The 23,136-nt window shown below is 48.5% G+C and overlaps 1 protein-coding gene across 1 annotated transcript; it reads right to left on the bottom strand.

Annotated features, from left to right (window-relative positions):
- Positions 1–18,702: 18,702 nt before the first annotated feature.
- On the bottom strand, positions 18,703–22,848 carry LOC123412447 (palmitoyl-acyl carrier protein thioesterase, chloroplastic-like). The gene is made up of 7 exons (XM_045105395.1): positions 22,685–22,848; positions 21,628–22,191; positions 21,409–21,542; positions 20,915–21,028; positions 20,611–20,794; positions 20,457–20,525; positions 18,703–19,411 (listed from the first exon to the last, which is right to left on the bottom strand). Exons 2-7 carry the CDS (start codon positions 22,129–22,131, stop codon positions 19,157–19,159), a joined length of 1,260 nt encoding a protein of 419 aa, XP_044961330.1. The 5' UTR covers positions 22,132–22,191; positions 22,685–22,848; the 3' UTR covers positions 18,703–19,156.
- Positions 22,849–23,136: the final 288 nt, after the last annotated feature.

Below are 23,136 nucleotides of genomic sequence, written 5' to 3'. Positions count from 1 at the left end.
ATAAGGTGCATAAAAGGATTAACATCACATGCAATTCATAAGTGACATGATATGGCCATCATCTTGTGCTTCTTGATCTCCATCACTCAAGCACCGGCATGATCTTCTTGTCACCGGCGCCACACCATGATCTCCATCAATGTGTCGCCGTCGAAGTTGCCGTGCTATCTATGCTATTACTACTAAAGCTACGTCCTAGCAATATAGTAAACGCATCTGCAAACACAAACGTTAGTTTAAAGACAACCCTATGGCTCCTGTCGGTTGTCGTACCATCGACGTGCAATTCGATATTAACTATTACAACATGATCATCTCATACATTCAATATATCACATCACGTCATTGGCCATATCATATCACAAGCATAACCTGCAAAAACAAGTTAGACGTCCTCTAATTTGTTGTTGCATGTTTTACGTGGCTGCTATGGGTATCAAGTATGATCGCATCTTACTTACGCAAAAACCACAACGGAGATGTGCAAATTGCTATTTAACCTCTCCAAGGACCGCCTTGGTCAAAACCAATTCAACTAAAGTTGAAGAAACCGACACCCGCCAGTCATCTTTATGCAACGCGGTCCAGGCCGATTCGATCCAACAATACCGCCGAATCGAGAAAATACTAAGGAGGGAAGCAAATCGAACATCACCGCCCACAAAACCCTTTGTGTTCTACTCGAGATAACATCTACGGATGAACCTAGCTCATGATGCCACTGTTGGGAAACGTTGCATGGGAAACAAAAAAAATCCTATGCACACGAAGACCTATCATGGTGATGTCCATCTACGAGAGGAGATTTGGATCTACGTACCCTTGTAGATCGCACAGCAGGAAGCGTTAAGAAACGCGGTTGATGTAGTGGAACATCATCACGTCCCTCGATCAGCCCCACGAGCCGTCCCGCGATCCGTCCCACGATCCGATCCGATCTAGTGTCGAACGGACAGCACCTCCGCGTTCAGCACACATACAGCTCGATGATGATCTCGGCCTTTTTGATCCAGCAAGCAAGACGGAGAAGTAGATGAGTTCTCCGGTAGCGTGACGGTGTGTCGGTGATGGTGACGATCTACTCCTGTAGGGCTCCGCCCGAGCTCCGCAGAAATCATATCTAGAGGTAAAACTATGTGGTCTAGGGTTGAGTTGCACGTGGCAAAAGTCGTCTCAAATCAGTCCTAGACCACCACTATATATAGGAGGGAGGGGGAGGAGGCTTGCCTTGAGGACCAAGTCCCCAAGGGTGCACCGGCCAGGAAGGAGAGGAGCAATCCTACTCCAACTAGGATTGGAAAGTGGAGTCCTTCTCTTCCTTCCCACCTCCCCTTTTTTCTTTCACTTTGGTGTTTTCTCTTCTTGGCGCCAAGGACTTATTGGGCTGTCCCACTAGCCCACTAAGGGCTGGTGGCGCCATCCTATAGCCTTGGGCTCACTCCCGGGTGGGTGGGCCCCTCCTGGTGAACTCCCGGAACCCATTCATCACTCACGGTACAATGTCGGTAATGCCCGAAAACCTTCCGGTAACCAAATGAAACCATCCTATACTAAAACATCGCCGAACCTTAAGTGTGCAGACCCTACGGGTTTGAGAACTGTGTAGACATGCCCCGAGGCACTCCTCGGTCAATATCCAATAGCGGGACCTAGATGCCCATATTAGATCCTACATATTCTCCGAAGATCTTATTGGTTGAACCTCGGTGTCAAGGATTCATATAATCCCGTATGTCATTCCGTTTGTCCTTCGGTATGTTAGTTGCCCGAGATTCGATCGTATCCGCTTACCTATATCAATCTCGTTACCGGCAAGTCTCTTTACTCGTTCCGTAATACAAGATCCCGTTACTTACACTTAGTCACATTGCTTGCAAGGCTTGTGTGTGATGTTGTATTACCGAGTGGGCCCCGAGATACCTCTTCGTCACACGGAGTGACAAATCCCAGTCTTGATCCATACTAACTCAACGGACACCTTCGGAGATACCTATAGTGCACCTTTATTGTCACCCAGTTACGTTGTGACGTTTGATGCACACAAGGTATTCCTCCGGTGCCGGTGAGTTATATGATCTCATGGTCATAGGAATAAAAACTTGACACGCAGAAAACAATAGCAATAAAATGACACGATCAATATGCTATGTACATAGTTTGGGTCTTGTCCATCACATGATTCTCCTAATGATGTGATCCCGTTATCAAGTGACAACACTTCTCTATGGTTAGGAAACCTTGACCATCTTTGATGAACGAGCTAGTCAACTAGAGGCTTACTAGGGACAGTGTTTTGTCTATGTATCCACACATGTATTTGTGTTTCCAACAAATACAATTATAGCATGGATAATAAGTGATTATCACGAACAAAGAAATATAATAATAACTAATTTATTATTGCCTCTAGGGCATATTTCCAACAGGTAGCACGACAAAAAGTACAGGAGGGTTCCGCTAAGGGCACAGCTCAACAAGCCCTAAAATAAAACACAAAGGCGGATGCACCGCAAGTGAAGAAGCTAATCTGGCTCGAGTGGTGATGGAGGAAGTGGCGGCGCCAAGCGGATGGCATCGCCCGGAGATCAACATTGATGGAGTTGATGGCATCCTGGTCCTGGTGGCGGCTAAGCGGCCGACCAAGCTGCAAGTAGCCACACATTTTGGGCACCGCATCAGTCGCACGTCGAAGAGGCACACGTTTAATCACAAGCTTATTTCGAACCGTCCATAGCATTGACGTGAGGACCCCAATAACCAGCCACCTAATGTGACGCCTCGTAGGTGGGGAGGCCACGAGTTCGGCGCAAAGGTCTGTGAAGTTTTTGTTACACCAACAACCACCAATGGCCTCGCGGGGGCATGTCTAGAAGAACTTGGAGAAAACGCACGAGAAGAAGATATGGTTCGTGTCCTTAGTTGTCCCACATAGGGGACAGATTCCATCGCTCGGGCCATTTCGTTTAAGCACCTCCACTGTGGCTGGGACCCGCCCGCGGATCCATTGCTAGAGGAAGATCCTGCTCTTCAGGGCGAGCCTGATCAACCAGAGAAACTTAAAGAGATCTGGAGTGGGTGCGACAATGATGGTCTGGTATAGGGACTTTGTGGACATATTCCCTGATGGCTCTAGATGCCACGAGGTGCGATCGACAATCTGGTCTACAGTCGGTTCATGGAGGGCGACGGTCTCAAGGAGCTCGTGTCATGCTATGCTGTCTGGGGGCCCACATGGCCGACGGAAAGCGAGGCACCCTAGGTCAATAAGAGCCGCCTTGACGGAGATCCGAGGGTCCACCACGATGGTAAACAAGCCAGGAAAGCGGGCGGCAAAAGCGACCTCGCCATCCAACCGGTCGAACCAAAACAGGGTGGATGTCCCTGATCCCACGACGATGGAGGTCCTGATGCGAAGGACCGGAAGCAGCTGGATGACTGACTGCCAAAATTGTGAGCCCCCGGATCTTTGGTAGAAGGCCAGCGGCTGGCCATGAAGGTATTTGCACCGGATGATCCAGAGCGAGAGACCACCTTCTCCATTAGCTATCCACCACAGCCAACGGGGCAAGAGGGCAATGTTCATTCACTTGGAGGACATGATCCCGAGGCCGCCCTGGTCCCGCGGCCTGCATATGTTAGGCCAGCAAACCATATGATACATCTGCTTATCGCCATCACCAGCACAAAAGAATCTAGCCTAAATGGTACCGATCTCATGATGGAGCACTTTGGGCAAGGTGTAGAAGCTCATAATGAATAGGAGCAAGCTAGATAGGGAAGAGTTGATGAGGATCGTGTGGGCCACTTTAGACAGCCACCTGCCCTACCAAGGCTTGATACGATGCTGGAGCTTGAGAACCGTAGGCCTCAAGTCCGCCACAGAGAGACGTGGGGGACTAATGGGGATCCCCAAGTATGAGGTGGGAAAGAAACCCAGCTGACAATTAAGTTTGTTAGCGATGATCTAAATCTCAGAAGGCGAGTAACCTATCAAAATCACTTCGCTCTTGTCGAAGTTGAACTTAAGGTCCGACATCTGCTAAAAGCAATCCAGGAGGAACTTCAGTTCCATGATATTGGTCGCGGAGCCTTCGACCATGATGATGGTGCCATCAGCGTACTGCAGAAGGGACACTCCATTGTCCTCCACAAGGTGAGGCTCGACAACTCTGATATGGCCCACAACTTTCGCCTTATGAAGGATAGTGGCCAAAGCGTCAACTACCATGTTGAACAAGAATGGGGAGAAGGGGCTGCCCTGCCTACCCACACAAAGGGTTGGGAAGAGGGGCCAATCTCCCCATTGATGTTAATCGCGGTACGATCGTACGAGATAAGTTGCATGACCCGGGAGACCCGACTATCATCGAAACCTTTCCTTAGAAACAATTCCTAAAGGAAGGACCAACTGATCGTGTCATGGGCTTTCTGGAAGTCTATCTTCAAGAAGACGACTTTGATATGCTTGGCACGAACTTCGTGAAGGACCTCATGGACTACCAGAACCCTATCAATGATGTATCGGGCCTTTGATGAAGGTCGACTGATGGAGATGGGTAATGCAGTCGGCCAAAGGGGTCACCCTATTGGCGTGCCCCTTCACAAGGATGCAGAAGATCACATTCATCACTGTGATATGGCCGAATTGATGGGTGTTCGAAGTGTCAGTAACCTTGGGGATCAGCGTGATGATCCCATAGTTAAGGCGGTGGAGGTCGATGGAGCCAACATAGAACTCCTCAAAGTGGGCCATCACCTCCCGCCTAATGTTGCCCTATAAGGTATGGAAGAACTTGACTGGCAGTCCATCCAGGCCTGGCGTGGAGGATGGATTCATACCCTTAATGGCAGTTGAGACCTCCTTCTCGGAAAACGGGGCCATAAGGGCCGCGTTCTCCTCGGTTGAGACACACTGGTGATCAGTCCAGAGGTCTGCCACCAGGCCCAAACCACTCCTAGGGGCGGAGGAGAAAAGGGCCTTATAAAAGCCATCGGCATGGTTGTGGATGTCGCCCGGGTGCTGAAGGAGGGTCGCTCCATCCCAAAGCAAGGGGATGGAGTTCCGTCGGTGATCGCCATTGCGTGAAAATAGGGCGTATTACCCTTGAGGACCCACTTTTGGGTCCCACAGAGTAGCCAAAATGCTTCCTCATCAGTGTGGATGGTCGAGAGGTGGTCCTCAAGGTCGCAGCAAAGCATCCACTCGTTAGTGGACAGACCCACCAAGTCCCCTTGGAGGTAAAGTACCTCAATGGAGTATAAAATGGATTTCTTGCGCTCCCACAAATCCCAGCCGAGGCTCGCACCCCAGCCCTTCATGAACTGTCTCGAACGCTTGGCACAGAAGTGCTAGTTGTTGACAGCCAGATAGAGCGGTGGGGGAGGTACGAGCCTTCAACCATCTCGTAGAGACCGCACCTACGAATCCATTCTGGTTGAGCCAAAAAGTCTCGAAGCGGAACCTCAGGGAAGGGGGACGCCGATCATTCTCTGAGGAAAGGAGCAGTAGGACGTGATCCGAACCAATCCAGGTGATTGCTCGGAGGGAGGCGAGGGCGCAACGAAGCTCCCACTCAGGAGATACCAAGATGTGATCCAAGACAAAGTGAGTCGGGTCTACCTAGCGGTTGTTCCAAGTCTATGTGGCACCAAGTCTATCTAATTATCGAAGCTCGAGATCAGCAATGCAATAGTTGAACATCTGCATCCGGGGGAAGTTGACTAAATTGTTATTCTTATCCTCCGCGAAGCAGAGCAGGTTGAAGTCTCTGCCCACCACTACCGGAAGAAGGGCGACTCAGACCTTCCTTCTCACCACATCAAGGAAGGCCGCAGAGCGGCGGTGGTCGGTCGGGCCGTAAACTATTACGATCTCCCATTACAAGTTGAGAGCCCGCTCAAAGACTTCCATACTGACAAAGAACTCGCCCTGGTACATGCTACCCACCTGAAGGTGGCATCCTTCACGCCTGAAAGGATGCCACCCGAGTGTTCGGCAATCCCACTAGAAGGGAGCCAATGCCAGAAAAATAGGTAGGTGCTCAGTCAGTCGAGTTTCGACAGCGAAAACTCCATGCACATGGGTTCCTTGCTGGCCACAATGTCTATTTGTTCATCACACATGTACTCAGACGAGCTGACGATGAAGGTCGTCTTGGACGAAGCCACGGATGTTCCAAAAGAGGGTCCTCATCAAGGAGCCACGGGGGCTGCTTGACCCCAGGACACGAGAGGCACTTTGTGCACGTAAGCCATTAGTGCGGGAGTGGGTGCGGCCCTGGACCTCGGCAACAGCAGTCGAGGTCAGTGTATCCTCCCTCGAGGAGGGGGGTGCCCGCTAGACTCGGGGGGATGTGGACTAGGCGAGGCGAGCATGGGTCTCGGCCAGGTGCCCATCCAGAATTTCCCAGGAGTGAATCGCGTCGATCTGGACTAGGAGGGATTTACCTCCCCCCGAAGACAATTTACGGGTACACCGTGACCTTAGCAAGGTGGCCAAACGGGGCGGACTCAAGACGGAGAACAAGCAGTTGGAGGAACTAGCAGGGATGTGTGGGGTACCTGGCTTGAGGTTGCGGTCCGCGGTCCAGATGTGCGCCTGCTTTGGGATGGGAATGGCTAGACCGCAAGGAGGTCGAGCAGCATCGATTCGAGCGCTGCATTGAGTGGACGTGGCAGCCATCCGAGGTGGGTGCGGGTGAGCGGTCAGCAGGGTGGTCACCCCCGAAGTCACCACCAGCGACGCAGTAGACGGGGTCGGTGAGCAGGTTGTCGTGGAGTACGAGGAGACGGGGCCCGGGGACGACTACGAAGGAACCCAGGAGGAGGCAAGCGGCCTCAATGGAGAGCAACCGGTCTCAGCCGTAATGGGCGGGTAGGCGGCCAGCTCCATGACCTAGCCAGCAGCGGGGCTGCCCACAATCAAAGCTCGTGGAGAGGTATCCGACCCCGGTGGAGCGAGATCAGGATCATCACTGAAGAGGGACAATGGCCCCTCGGAGAGGCCAACAGGGTCGATGAGGAGGGGGCTCCAGGGCAGTGGTGGGAGAGCTAGGTGGCGAAGCATGGATCACCAGCAACTCAACGCTAGAGACGTCGCTCCCACCTCACGAGCGCTCCGAGGAGCTCACGGCCATCGGGGGGATGAGCACAGGGGCGTCCACCCCAACCAGCGGAGTGGAGGTCATGGGGGCAGCCAGGAGGAGCGGCTGCCGCCCGGAGGCTCGACTCGGCTAGTTCGTGCCCTTGTCCAGGAGGGCGCCGGGGGGTCGAGGGCGAGGGAGGGGGAGCGGGTGTCCTTCGATCCATCTTCGTTGTCACCGGAGCGGCGTGAACGTATATGGCGAGCGCGAAACTCGTCATTATCACCCCGGTCGTGACCCCAAGTGACCCTCATCAGAGAAGGGAGGGTGACCCACATGGTTAGGTCGTTCCGGGGCGATCTTGAGGTCGAAATCCTTGCTGTTGGAGAAGACCCGCACAGTGGCCCGAAGCTTGGAGGAGTTCAGGCGTTGAACCTTGACACGGACCTCCTCCTCCTTGCGCAGCGAGAGCTCATCCACCATAACCACTATGCCAAGGATCCGGGACATGTTGCGAATCACCCTCTCCCATCGTGCTATATCGGGCAGGCCAGAGACAAGGATCCACGCCGTCTCAAGGACCGCCACAGCCATAAGGTCGCGGATCGGCTCCAAGATGTACACCACAAGCTTGTTCACATCGAGGGTGATGTCGGTGCTCCGCGTAGAGTAGCCGTGGCTTCCCGCGTCGGGGAGGATGACGGTGAACTCGTTGCCAGTGGTCGGGGTCACCTACCGGTCCCACTGGCAGCGGTAGAGATGGTTGAGCTCTCCTTCGATCATCTCCAGGGAGGCCATATCCTCCCTCATCACCGTCACGATCGCGTGCGGAGATGGCGTGGGAGGGGGAAGATCCGGCACCTTAATGTGAAAGAAGCCAAGCCCCTCGATGTCGTGCCCGTACATCATCAGCTCGTCCGTCACTGGACGATTCGGGCACAATAGAGCAGGGTGACCGGGGTCCTTGCATATGTAGCAGCACGGGGGGTTGGTGCAGGTGAACTGGGCATGGCTGAACATGCCAGGGTTGAAGCATTGCACTTGCCCGTGGAGGAGGCGCCGGCCGGGGCAGCGGATGGGGGCGGGCCAGAAGTGCCCGGTGGGGGAGCGGTCCGGAAGTGTCCGGTGAGGAAGCACACCGGCAACCTAGCCCTGCCCTGTGTGCTTCTTCTTCTTTGACGAAAAAGGGCTTCCCTGCTTTGTATTACAAAGCAACCAACCGATACATCCAGCTTGCTGGGGCCACAACACAAGAAAGCCAAAACGAAAAATAAAAGAAAGAAAAAGAGAAACAAATGCCGACACCGACAGATTGACTAGGAGATGCTTCTTCTTCTTCCTGACGAGCGCCGACACGTCCCCGGATAGCCCCATTGCCCTGACCAGCCGAGGGTGAAAGTCGAGGCTGGATTTGGGGAGGTTGTAGTGAGGGGTCATTTCTAAAAAAGAATGCAAGGATACTCGTAAGGTTTTCAGAGAAAAGCTACTGCTTGCCTAGGCCATAGCAACGGCCACATGATCATTGAACAATACTCCTAGCTACTTTCTCCGTCCCACAATGTAAAAACGTTTTACAAGCTAGGTTAGCTGAGGAAGAACAAACTGGTATGTACTCTGCACCTTGATTCACGGTGGAGCTACTTCTCCTAGTGAACTGGAGAGATGACTACCGAGACGAGAGGAGGGGCACCCGGGCGAGGGACTACATCGCCATTCTCAGCGCCGTTGCTGCCTGTTGACGCTGCCGACGATGCCGCAGCTGATCATGGTTTCCCATCGCGCCATCGGAGATGGGCTGCGTCTTTCGAGGACACCAATTCTCCTGATAGGGCTAGGCATTTTGGATCTATTGGTTTTCATCAAGAGTCTCGCTGGATTACTGTTCGAGATGAGGAAAATGATATCCTAGCGGGCAGTTTTTTGCAGGGTTGTGAAGATCCTAAGAGCGGGGACGATCTGGAGGTAGATGGTATATTGGTGATCGTGGGGAATCCATGGGATGAACAACGAGATGTTTTGGAGAAAGGTAAGGTCTGCATCGATCTTACTCGTAACCCTTCTTGTTTCGATGGTCATTTTTGGGTCCTTGCAGATCACGACGATGAGGATGAAGAGGAGGTTGCGTGTGCAGTAGCTGAGGAGGTCATGGATGATTGAGTGGCATGTTTCTCGAGCACTGGAGGATCTCGGGCTGACGTTGCTGTGCACAGAGGGAAGACTGATATGCGCCTGTCCAAGAAGAAGACGAAGCCGGCGCCGGAGCTTCGTCCTTGGATCGGCCCAATACCTAAGGTTAATCTTCAGCCGATTGCATTGTCCGACTTCTTTCATGATTGGACTCTGATCAAGAAGACGAAGAAATCTCGGCATAGGCCGTCAGTCTCGCCGGTGGTTAGGCAGGAGCCGGAGATTGCGCCGGATATTATGCTGCAGCAGTCACGGATTGCTTATTTGAATGCGGTCTGTGCTGAGGGTGGGCCTAGCCCTGTTGTTGTGGACTCGGGCCTGCACGAGCCTGGGTATGTGGCCCAGGTGGCAGGACCCCAGGACTTGTTTCCCGTATTGCCAGCGTCGGCTGCGCCCAAGGAGATGCCAGTATCGCCATCGGCGCCTAGGGTTGCAAAACCTGGGTTTCCATCACTGGGGAAGGGGCGAGCGGCTCGAGTGCCTTCGGCCGGTTCCCATCGGCGTGGCATGGCGGGGAAAGGTCAGACGAACTCAGCGTCAACGTCGCAGAAGCCTCCAAGTCAGGGGTCGATGCTGCACGATAAACCTCCGAGCAAGGGACGGCTCCAAGGTACTGATGCCCATGGGGCTGCCAGGCAGGACATCAACAGGATGCAACCGCGTGGTCGATGGGGAGACGACGGGGTTGACGCGTACGGAGACGGTCACCACAGGGGCTCTTCTTCCACGGGAGGAGGCCGCGGTTATGCATGGCACGGTAACTCTGGCCATGGCAGGGGCTTCTCTGGACCGCCGGGCAAATTCGTCCCTGGGGTGGTCGGGCCTCCTAAGAGGGGGGCGTATCGTCCGAACTGGGCTGGCAGAGGAGGCGGGAGAAAGCCACCTCCTCCTGTCCCTTCGCATGTGCCTGTTCCAGCAGGGGCCGATGGGGGTCGGCCTCATGGGTCTGATGCCCAGGCCGATGGAAGGCCGAAGGAGATCGTCAAGGATGTGAGCCTTGCTCACGGGACAGTTAATGAGCCTGTCACGGAGGAGAAATTGCTGCCTGCTGCCAAGCCTGATGGAGGAGAGAGACCTACCAAGTGGGCTCGCAAGAAAGAAAAGATGACATGTTATCGTTGTGGTGAGACGGGGCACTTCGTCTCTGAGTGCAAGGCTGAGCTCTGTGAGATTTGTCTAGGGCCAGCACATGGTTCTGCTAAATGCCCGCTTACAATTGGACCATTGCCGGGCATGAATATTTATGGCGTGTGTTGCCAAGAGTTGATGTTCTTTGAGTCGCCCAATTGTGTTACTACTACTCATATGGCGGATACATCTTATGTTGGGACGATTACTGTAGCGAGAGGCAACATGACTGCTGAACAGATTGTGAAGCAGCTTCGAGAGCTTGTGTCTTCTACTTTTAGGTGGGAACCCTTGTTGATCGCAAACAATGTCTTCAAAGTGGTCTTTCCTACCAAAGAGGATCTTGCTCGCTTGCTTAAGTTTGGCATGTGTAGAGTTCCTAGCACATCATGCGTGTTGGAGTTTGATGCTTGGAAAAAAGAGGAACCAGTAGGGATTCCTTTGCCTTAGATTTGGGTTCAGATTTCTGGAATACCGTCAAAGGCGCTTAATGATTTTCTAATCACTTGGAGCTTGGGTTCTCTCATTGGCAAGACTGAGAAGGTGGATATGAGGTTCACGCGTGCCAAAGGAGTAGCAAGGATCCTAGTCAGTGTGTTGAGTATCGATCTAGTGCCGGATGAGGTGACATGGATTTACGCCGGTATGAGATACACACTTCAACTTGAGATCGAAAGTCCACCTTTTTTCGAGAACGCGCCCATGGATGAAGATGTTACTATGCATGATGGTGACAACGCGGATGGTTCTAAGGAAGCTGATAGGAAGGATGATCCCTCCAACTTCTCAAATAGGATGAATACTCAATCTAATAAAGAAGGTGGAGGGAATGTGAATTCTACTATGCCGCCAATGTCTCAACTCAAATTCGGTTCTTTCGAACCAGCGTCGGTGTCGGTTAAGGGGGCGCTTTCCCGGTTGGATGCTACTAAGGGAGAGGAGCCTTGTTTGCTGGCTGTGTCGCTGGGGAAAGCTCGAGTAACGCCCACTCCGACGACAGCAGAAAGTCCTCCCCAACTGCTGTCTGTTTTGCCGCCTGTGTCGTTGTCTGAGTTTCTAGCTGCAGCGCGGTCTGAGGATATGGCTGAGCATGGTGGCAACGATGAACCTGCAATACAGGAAGTTGCCAAGCAGCCTACTGAGCTTTCGGGAGGGGGAGCGCTGGCCAGGGAGGCGCTGTGTGAGATGCCTCATACCACTGCCATCGATACTGTTTTGCAACCGGTGGAGAGCGTGGAGTTGCAGACATCGCTCGTTTTGCCTGTTCCGACGGGTTTGGAGTAGCAGAATGGGCTGTCGAGTGCTGCTGGGTTGACTAGCGCCGCACCTAGGGACGTCCAGGTTGCTGCTGTGTCTACTCCTGCTGCGGTAGCGGCGGATCGCCTTGTTCACCCGGCTAGGGATGTCCAGCAAGGTCTACAAGGGCTGATTCTTCCACAGACCCTCCCAGTATTGTTGCCGCAAGTAGAGAGGGTGGGTTATGCCAAGGGGCCGGACTCACGAGACAAACTAGACTGTATTTCGGAGGATCAAATCATAGCGTTCGGGGGCATTGCTAATCCGATGACAGCTGATCGGAGGTGTAGTCAAAGGATCCAAGAACATCCTGACATGGATGATTTGAAGTTGGGCCGAGCTATGCGCATGGCCAAGATGAGGAGCGCTGAGATTTCGACAGGTATGTCTATCAACCAGGCTCATTCTATCTTGCATTTTTCACCTCCTGAAATCATTAAAAATGCTACTTCTATTGGGGTTTCTTTGGGAAGTACAAGTAAGGACGTGGTGAAATCTATTAACGATTTACTTGACCTAGAGGTGGATAGGGCTTTAGACATTATTAGGAACATGGCTGCTCTCAAACCTATGAATGATAAGGAGATTTCGGTTTTGGGGGATTTAAATTCTCTATGTGAGAATTTAGTCCCAAATGAGGGACCAGAGGAGGATGAAGAGCATCTGTACGATGGGGGTCATGACGTAGTGCAACCTATCGCAACACCGGGGTCTAGTACTGAGAAGTGTGCTGATGTGGAGCAGCCTTTGCTGGATGACTCACAATTCTTTGGTTATATGGATCAAGGATTTGGTGAGAAGCCCAAAAGGCCTTGGAAACGGAAAGTCTATCCAGTATCGGCAGTTCGAAGGAGTGCGCGATTTAAGACTGCTAAAAAAATTTATGATGATAGATGAGAGGAATTTTTTGGAATAGCAGAGGTCTCCGTGACTTGGCTAAAACTAGATTTCTGGCAGAGGTGACTATGGAGCATCAGCTTGATTTTATTGCTCTTTTCGAAACTGGTAGGGATAATTTCACGTCCCAGTTTTTGAGTTCTATATTAGCAGGGGTGGATTTTGACTAGCATTGTCTGCCTGCAAGAGGAAGATCCGGTGGGATTTTACTTGGAGTTCGTTGTGATACCCTTCACGTCAATGAAGTGGTGTTTGGAGATTTTGCTGTTAAATTCAGAATTACATCCAAGAGAGATGGTTTCCAATGGGCTCTTATAGCTGTGTATGGGGCTGCTCAACCTGAATTTAAATCTGAATTCCTCGCTGATTTAGTTAGGATTTGTGATGACAAATTACCTATTTTGGTAGGGGGTGATTTCAACATCATCAGGCGGGCTGATGAAAAGAGTAATGATAGTTTTGATGGCCGATGGCCTTTTATGTTTAATACTATCATTGAAAGCCTAAATTTACGGGAGTTAGAACTCTCTGGTAGGAAATTTACCTCGGCCAATTCCCTACCAAACCCAACTTATGAAAAGTTGGACAGGGTTCTTTCTAGCACGGAGTGGGAACAGAAATTTCCTCTAGTAATGGTGTGTGCGCTTCAAAGAACGATTTCTGACCACACACCACTGTTATTGGACTCTGGTAATGCAAGCTATGTTTGTAACGAATATGGATTCTCCTTTGAGCTAAGTTGGTTCTCAAGGGAGGGGTTCATAGATGTCATTGCTAGGGAATGGAATAAGGTGTCAGGTGGGTCATCAAACGTTGAGCGATGGCAGCATAAAATACGTCATCTTAGGCAATACCTCCGTGGCTGGGCTAAAAATGCTTCCGGGATGTATAAGGATGAGAAGGATAGGCTTATCCAATTTATAGATACTCTGGACCGTAAAGCTGAGACTATTCTTCTGGATACGAATGAGCGTTCATTGAAGAATGAGGCTGAACACCGCCTTCGAGTACTCCTGAGAGAGGAGGAATTGAAATGGGCCTCTCGAGCCAAAGTGAGGGCTCTAGTACTCGGGGATAACAACACTAAATTCTTTCACTTGATCGCGAATGGAAAACATAGGAAAAAGCGGATTCTGCAGTTAGAGCAAGATGAGGGTACAATAGTAGGTCATGAGAACCTAAAATTGTACATCTCTAACTACTATAAAAAGTTGTTTGGTGCGTCTGATCATAGTCATGTGACTATGGATGAGCATCAAGTTGCGGACATTCCTCAAGTTGGAGAGGACGATAATGAGTTTTTATCCGCCCCATTCATAGAGAAAGAGGTGCTACAGGCGATTGGCGACATGAAGAACGGTAAAGCTCTGGGGCCTGATGGGTTTCCGGCTGAGTTTTACAAGAAATGTTGGCACAATATCAAGAATGATCTCATGGCTATGTTTCAGGATCTGTATGATGGTCACGTACAACTCTTTCATTTGAATTTTGGTACCATTACGTTGTTGCCAAAGAAAGAGGGGGCGACACGTATTGAGCAATTTCGCCCCATTTGTTTGTTAAATGTTAGCTTCAAGATTTTCACGAAGGTGGGAACTGATAGACTAACTAGGATGGCACATTCTGTCGTGCAATCTACGCAAACAGCTTTCATGCCTGGGCGGAATATCTTAGAAGGGGTTGTTGTCTTGCATGAAATTCATTCGAAGAAACTAGATGGTGTGATCTTCAAAGTGGATTTTGAAAAGGCATATGACAAAGTTAAATGGTCCTTTTTGCAGCAAACCCTACGCATGAAGGGTTTCGACGAGCTTTGGCGAAAGCATGTTGATTGTTTTATTAAGAAAGGCAGTGTTGGGATTAAGGTGAATGATGATGTTGGTCACTTTTTCAGACACTGAAGGGTCTTAGGCACGGGGACCCGATGTCTCCTATCTTATTTAACATTGTTGCTGATATGTTGGCTCTCTTGATTAAACGAGCTAACGAGAAAGACCTCGTAGGGGGACTTGTCCCACATCTTGTGGATGGGGGTGTCTCTATTCTACAATATGCAGACGATACGATTCTTTTTATGGACCATGATTTGGTTAAAGCTAGAAACCTGAAGCTTATCCTTTGCCTTTTTGAGCAGTTATCCGGACTAAAAATTAATTTTAATAAAAGTGAATTGTTTTGTTTTGGTAGGGCCAAAACTGAACAACACACGTACAATCAATTGTTTGGTTGTGAAAGCGGGAATTTACCTTTTACTTATTTAGGGATTCCCATTCACTATCGCAAACTCTCAAATAAGGAATGGAAATGCATTGAGGATCGTTTTGAAAAAAAGTTGAGCTGCTCAAAAGGCAAGCTTCTATCGTATGGTGGGAGGCTAGTTCTTGTTAACTCTGTACTAACAAGCATGCCTATGTTTCTTCTATCCTTTTTTGAAGTACCTGTTGGGGTGCGGAAAAGATTGGATTTTTATCGATCATGGTTCTTCTGGCAAAGCGATGAGGTTAAGACAAAATACAGGCTTACTAGATGGGATATCATTTGTCGACCTAAGGAGCAGGGGGGCTTAGGAATTGAAAATTTAGAGACCAAGAACAGATGTCTACTCAGCAGATGGCTGTTTAGATTATCCGGGGAGTCTGAAGGTATGTGGGTACAGATTCTGACGAATAAGTACTTACAAAACAAAACCTTGTCTCAGGTTACAGCACGTCCTACAGACTCTCCTTTCTGGAAGGGTTTGATGCAGGTGAAGACCTCTTTCTTTCACATAACCAGGTTCATCATAGGAGATGGTGAAGTGACTAGATTCTGGGAAGATACTTGGTTAGGGGAGACGCCTTTAGCCATTCAATATCCACAGCTGTATCATATTGCGCAAAGTCGACAAGCGTCCGTTGCTTCAATATTGCGCGAGACACCTCTAAATATTCATTTTCGTAGGTCTCTACTTGCTGACAAATGGATTAGTTGGCTGCACCTTGTCAGAAGGTTGATGGACATCAACCTTTCTGACAGACCCGATCGTATTCAGTGGAAGCTGACTCGAATGGAGTTTTCTCGGTTAAATCTATGTATTTGCATCTCATAGATTCTACGCCTATTCCAAAATCTGCACATATTTGGAAGATCAAAGTGCCTCTTAGAATTAAGATTTTCATGTGGTTCGTCCACAAAGAAGTTATCTTAACAAAGGACAATCTTGCCAAGAGGAATTGGAATGGGCATCCTCGATGCAGTTTCTGTCCTAATAATGAAAGTATTCAGCGCCTCTTTCTTAATTGTCCTATGACAAAGTTGGTTTGGCGCTCGTTGCACATTGCTTTCAATATCACTCCTCCTAATAGCATAAACACGTTGTTTGGGATGCGGCTACAGGGGTTGATACTTTAACTACTAAATGTATTCGTGTGGGAGTGTGTGCATTATTGTGGGCCGTTTGGAACTGCAGGAATAACATAGTTTTTAACCGCCGACGTGATTTTAACTTCTTGCAGGTCATCTTCAGGGTTACCGCACTGATCCGTACGTGGTCATTACTCACCCATGTGGACGCCAGGGAGCCTATGGTTACTGGGTGTGTCCGTTGGGAGATGGTAGCTCAGGATATCTTCAACCGGTTTGGATGACGTCATATTAATCGGATAGGTGTTTAGGCATCTAGATATATTGTCATCGCCGGTTTTGGACGCATTTGGCGTCTTGTATCTCTTTTTATTCCTTTTTCCAGTTTTCTTGAACCAGATGTACTCGGTTAAGACTTGAGCTTGTTTTAATATATGGCCGTATGCATCTTTCGATGCAGAGGCTGGGGCTAAGCCTCCTTTTCTAAAAAAAAAAGCTAGGTTAGCTTTAAAAAAGTATTTATACTGTGGGACCAAGAGAGTAGATTATTTGAGCACACGGCAAATCAATGGTCGGAAAAGAGGCAAGTACTGTCACATCAATCGGGCCAATCAAAGAGCACTATATTGACCCTTATCCACCATGAACTCCACGCAACCAATCCTCGTTTGTCCTCATTAACTTAGGCAACCAAACTCCAACTACCAACAACAACGCTTTGACAAGACATGTTTAGCATCCCGGCATAATAACCTTCACGTGTTGAGGTCCGTTTGACTCAATCTGCAAGTCACCTGCACGTCTCTCACCACGCTCGTGCTGGAGGTCAACAGAGGCAGTACCATATAATTCCGCTGAATGTTGCACCAGAAGCGTCGACTCTAAAAGCTTAGCTTGACAAGCAAGAGAAACTGAACGTTTCTTAATTATTTTTTGAGGGAAGCTCCAGGTCCATTCATGGACTGCCAAAAAAGTTGGTCATGTCAATACAGTCTCAGAGAAACTGCATCTGAAGCAGCCAGAAACATGTCAATGCCATTATGGATCCTGTCAAGTTTGTTATTTGTTTTGCTGGAATGGGAGAACACAGCAAATTCTAACACGATCAAATTGAAACCAAACCACATCAAAGTGTATCGTTAGAATGTTATTATTATGCCACTAAGGATCTTAGTCTCGTTCGGCATGCACAGAAATTTGAGAAGCTGGTCCAAATGAATGTTAGAATACCTGTGTTTTTCCTTCCTTTGGAACTGGGATCAGAGAAAAAAAAATTCTCCATTTTCCTTTCCCTGTTTCTTTGAACCAAAGACATGAATAGTAACATTTTCACTTCTGCTTCGATACACCCTCTAAACACAAGAACAGTATAGATTAATTGATACCTCTTCATAATAAAGGACATGATGGTCATATTCATGTATATGCTGTATTTTTTTCATACGCACACATCCTCCTCTGCTGCGCAGGCAACAAGACCTCACATGCTTAAATTGTTTTTTATTCAAATAAATAACTCCAGGAATGCAGTATTCTCTGTTTTGTTTTATTTTTCTCTTTATTTTTTCCTTTTTCTTTTGTTGATTTTCTTTTATTCTAAATTCCTGTACTATTCCTCAAATAAGCGAACTTTTCTTGAAAGTTAATGAATTTTTTATAAAGTTGATGATCTGTTATTTAAAAAATTGATGAACCATTACTTAAACCGTAATTTTGGTATTCTACACCCTAAACCCTAAATTGTTGGGGAATTGTTAACAACTTTGGAAAATGTATTGAAGTTTTTAAAAATTTCAGACATAATTTGAAATTCCAAAATTCTGCACAAATTAAAATTAGGTCCGTTTCATGAGTAGGAGTAACATCATCGGATTATAATACCCTTCTGCCCTTACCGACACCCGTGCGTTCCACATGATGTACATGCATATGTTTATCAAATCTACCCAACTTTTGTCAGCAAGTGAGAATCATCAACATACAAATGACCCATGCAATGTTTGAACGAAATCGGACACCAAACATACATTGCGTCACGTCTCGCAACTGTTTTTCCGTGTTTTCGCATGGAAAATCATAGAAAATGCATGAAATGTCAGAAATTAAAAGACAATTGTGTGCCTCCTTGTGATGATCAATACGTCATGTGAAAAAAATTGGATCCATTTCATGAGTCGAAGAATTGATATTCTAAACTATTTTTCAATTTATTGAATAAGTTTCAAAAGAATAATAAATATCAACAAGGAGAAAATGAATTTAAGAAAAGTTCAAGATATTTAAAAATCACGAATTTTTAAAAATAAAAATAGGATGAAAAAGAAATACGAAAGAAAAAGGAGCTGGCAGACAAAATTTAAACCAAAATAGGGAAGCCGTTGTAGTTTTTATATAAGAGAAATATCATACTTCAGTTTTCCACATCCAGCAACGTGTCCTGTTGGTCGCTGTCGCATGCATCTACCATACATACGAAAATTGATGTGAAAGGTTCATATTATTCTTTATAAGGTTTGTAAGTAGTCCGCAAGTTCTTGCACAGAAATTGCTTTTCAGATTTGATGTGTCAACCCCAATAAAATAAGCTGAACCCGTCATTGCTCACGTCAAGCTGCCTGCCTGCCTGGTGCCAGCTCCAACTATGCAGGTCAAGGCAACTCTTAAAGGCATTTAGCAGCCGCACCATCTCAAGGCTGCAGACAGATCGAGCCCCAGATCTAAGTCTCAACACGTTTCGGCAACAACCACAGGACAAGAAGCGATTCTCGCATTTAGGTACAATAAAATCAATACAATATACGATCTTAAAGATCAGTAAGTATAAAACAGGCTGCTTTCAAGGGCTCGTAATATAGACACAGCCCCAGGTGCGGGAAGCGTTCACTTCCCATCACACGGCAGTAGCTACAAGCTCGATAATTACAACACCCGTTCCTGTAACTCAAGATCTTCTTCACAAAGGATAGAAGAGAAACAAAAGAAAAAGTGTAGCAACAAAGCTTCTTTGTCTTCTCTGCATCTCATCACTTTCCTATACCCTTTATATCCCCTCCACCTTCACACACTTTCTATGTACTCGGTATATAATTTGGGGTATCCCATTGCGGTGCCATGATGGGATTATATACATATCATCCATGTATGTGCAATGTGTGATTTCCTTTCCAGTAGAGAACATGTATGGGTAGTTGCTCTGGGCTTCACCAAACCGTTCCTGCCAAAAATCACCACGACAGAGACGCCGTTTCCTGGGACTTGGCTCCCTTTGGCCGCCACATGGTCCGGGCCTTCACGATGGTAGGTCCTGATTCCAGGCTCAGCAGATGCTCGCAGTGCAAAGTTGTTTCCCCGGACTCGTCGGTGCAGTCGGTGTGCACGGTGGTGTGCGACTGCAGGACGCTGTTCCGGCCGCACTCCCTTTTGTAGTCAAGGACTATGCTCGCCAGTTCATGGTTCTCCAGAATGGAGATTGGCGCGCTCTGAGAGGAGAGAAAATAAATTTGGGTTAAGTTGCAGTGCTGCAAAAATATCGATATATTTCGGCATAACATGCACTAATAAATGTCAGTTGTTTGCGGTTTGCAAGCCAATTACCAAATAATTATTCTTTGTTTCTGAATTTGTAACTGATATGGTTATCACGTGACACATGCCATATTATCAATCAGACAGATAGCCATTGCCTTTATGCGCAAGTTCTTTGATAGAAAAAACGAACGAATGACATGCAGACAAGTTATATATGTAAGGATTCCAGTCAAGATCTTTTGTGAAAGCAACACAAGTGAGGAACATGGTTAGGTACCTAGGTGACCAACCTAACATAGTTAACTTATCAGTAAATACATTTCTTCTCCAACTTATACTTTGAAAAGCTGAAGATAACGACTAAATATTTGCTTAGGTTGGGAATAGGTAGGTGCACACGCTAGTAGTAGCGTAAGCGCATTAGTTCTGGGATATTTGGCCAGATGTTATCTTATATGGTTTTCCTATAGCAAATTCCAATTATAGTTAGACTGAATTTGAGCCTCTCAAGCACCTAGACTCCAGTGCTTTTTAACTTCTTATTAATAAAACAGTTGGTTCCTAAAGTTCTAGCAACAAACACATACTCCCTGCGTTCCAAAATAAGTGTCTTAACTTTGTACTAGTTCTAGTACAAAGTTGTACTAAGCTTGAGACATTTATTTTGGGACGGAGGGAGTAGGAAATAAAACGTGATGATAAATCATTTATTTGAAAAGTGTATGCATTAACAGCACTTTATGTGCACCCACACAACTACACAAGAATATGGTCCACCACATGACAACTTAATTGTGAAGTTGTGATGGAAATTCCGCGTGAAAGAATGATTGACAGTAGAAAGCAATAGGCATACTCCATGGAGTGTATACAGATATAAGATTAAATCAAAACAGCTTCTGAAAGTAGCATGCTTAAATACAAATCAAGAAGGATTTTTTTTTATGTCTCAGCGATAAATAAAGATGCACATGAAAGGGAGACTTTGTCTTTTACCTCAAGGATCCAGCCAATGTATTTAACATTATTGACATGCTGATTGATATCAAGATCAGCCCACCGAGGCTGCATCATATATGATAAATAAGTAAAACGGGGTAAGAAGATAGAATATACTTGCAATCTTGTAGTATGTGTGTGCAAAACTTACAGTCAGGCCTGTCCGGACATATTTAGCTGAGGTAGGACGGTCATGCTCTGGCAGTTTTGGAAGTTTTTGGTGGTCTTGGTCTTCAATAGCAGCATACTCAGAAAAGAACGGCTCTATTTCAGTCCGTACTTCATCTGGAATTCTTGCAAGCTTTCTAGTTAGCTTGTTCATCATAACCCATTTACTGCAAATTTAACGAAAATCAGAATGACGGCAGCTTGTCGAAACTGCGACTCTGTGAATATGTGGGGCAGAAGAAAAACAAATCTGATTGATTGTATCTCTGAGTGACAAAAATTTGAACCTTGTAGCCTTCAGTACTGTATGGCCCGTCACAGAATCACGTATATGCCAGTCTCGACGCATTCCGTTTTTACCGTGAGCCCCAACCCAAGTGTTCACCTCAACAGTATCACCCCTGCAGAGCAATGAAAACCAAATTAAAACAATAGAAAAACAACTCCTTATGGGGACATGCAACTTTCAGCTAACAAAATTAAACGATTTTAACATCTGTCAATAAATGTAACACACGAAATTAAGAGATTCAAAGGCCTCTCTGCATCAAATACTGAAAGTCTGCTGCCTGCACACACCGGGACAGATGGGAATTGCTGACCTAATAATTATGACTTAAAGCAGACTATTATGATGTATCCCTTTCACATTCATTTGTTAAACAACTCGAAAACTCCCCTTAACTGGACCGATCGTTCCAAGATTATGGTTACACCTATTGAAACTCAAATTATACAAGAGAACAAAAGGAAAAATGAAATGCTGGTGTGTGAGATATACCAGCATGGATAACGCTCGACGATCGCCTGCATTTGGCTGACAACCCAGAACAAGTTCCTTTTACTCATCTCCGGTGTGGAACCAAAACCATCTCCGAGCAGCCCAACCACCTTCACATGATTGAGTGCAGTTTCCTGCATCAGACCAAAAAACATGTCAGTGCCCAATAACCAGATAGAGCAGTCTTATTGCGCGTTGAAATCGCGGCGATAAACTCACCTGCAGATGGTTCATGAGCGTCTCAATGGACGCCGTCCTGTCAGCCCCAATCTCATAGGACCTGATGGAGAAGTTCTGCCTGAACATGAACCCGTCGTGTACAATGGTGCCGAAACCCAGCGTGTCGACGAGCATGTCGGGCCGCTTGGGCTTCCAGTCGAGCAGCGTCCACTGCTTCTCGGCGGCGAAGAAGATGGTGGTGATGGCCGCGAGGAGCATGCTCCAGTCGGGCAGCTGGTTGTAGAACGTCCTGGGCGCCGCCGAGGACATGGTATCGTGCTCCGCGTCCGCCAGCGCGGACTTGCCGGCGCCGCCGTTCACCTTGGGGACGGCCGCGTGGGCGCGCGTCCTGCCGGCCCTCACGGCGGAGGATGACGAGGCCTGCTTCGCGGCGATGCCGCGGACGTCCAGGCTGTCCGGACGCTCGCCGAGGGCGCTCTTGGGCGGCGGCGGCACCGCCGGAGACCCCGGGAAGAAGGCCGAGGCCGCGATGGACCCGGCCATGGGAAGCACGGCTAGAAACTGCGCGCCAAATCGAATGGCCTACGAATCGGCGATCCTAACCTGAAAATTTCGCACACATAAAAAGAACATCAGCAACAATAAAAACAGCACTCCGTATAAGCACTGCACAGTGCAGAGACGCCATGGAAATCAACTACTCGCAACCAACAGCAGCATACGAGCAGGAGCCGAGGGTCGAAGCGAACCGCGCAACAACAGCGCAGCAAGCCGGAGAAAACTGAAGGAAAAAAACTTTCATTCAAGCCAAGAAAAAAGGCGCCAAACGGAACACCCAAATCCCGCGGCGGGACGGGGCGCGAGCTCCCCTAAGCTAAGCTCGAGATCCGGCAAGAGCAGCAGGGGTCGTAACGATTTCCCTGGCTGCAAAGGCCGGCCAGGCACCGCGGAAGCGCCCAGAAGAAGAGGCCGCGCCGGACCGACAGGCTCGCCGCTGCCGCATGTTCTCTCGCGCCCCGGGCGTGTCCGACCAAGAACCGTCCCCCCCCAACACACGCGCGGGAGAGAGGAATGCGGCGGAGGCGAGGAGACCGACCTTTCCGTGAACAGGAGGAGACGGAGGCGGCGGCGGCGGGGGCTCACCGCTGTGCCGCTGGCGCCGAGGAGAGAGGGAAGAGGAGGTGGTTTGTGTTCTGGCGGCTTCGGTCGGGGCGGGGTAGCCTCTGTTTGCTCCTCTGTCTCTCACACGGTACAGGCCAGCGCGGATTTTAAAAGGGAACCAGCTTCGTTTGTAGGGTGGGGTGCCCGCGCGAGTGACCGTTCTGCCCCCGGACTCCCTCGAGTCTGTCTGGACGGCGGACGGACGGGCGGATAGAATTGGGCATAGAAAAGGAAGAACAGGAGACGTTGATGTGATCCTACCTGACGACTCCTTGAGTAAACGCTCTGGTGGGCTGGTGCGGTGGGCACGGACACGGCACGAGGGGGTGAAACGTGGGGAATAAGGGCAACAGAATAGCATGTGGCGCGACCGAGGCCGTTGGATTA

This window comes from Hordeum vulgare, chromosome 7H (assembly GCF_904849725.1).
Source record: "Hordeum vulgare subsp. vulgare chromosome 7H, MorexV3_pseudomolecules_assembly, whole genome shotgun sequence".
NCBI classification, from domain to species: domain Eukaryota; kingdom Viridiplantae; phylum Streptophyta; class Magnoliopsida; order Poales; family Poaceae; genus Hordeum; species Hordeum vulgare.
Note: the sequence above shows the minus strand (reverse complement) of the source record. Positions and strands in the feature narration are given on the sequence as shown.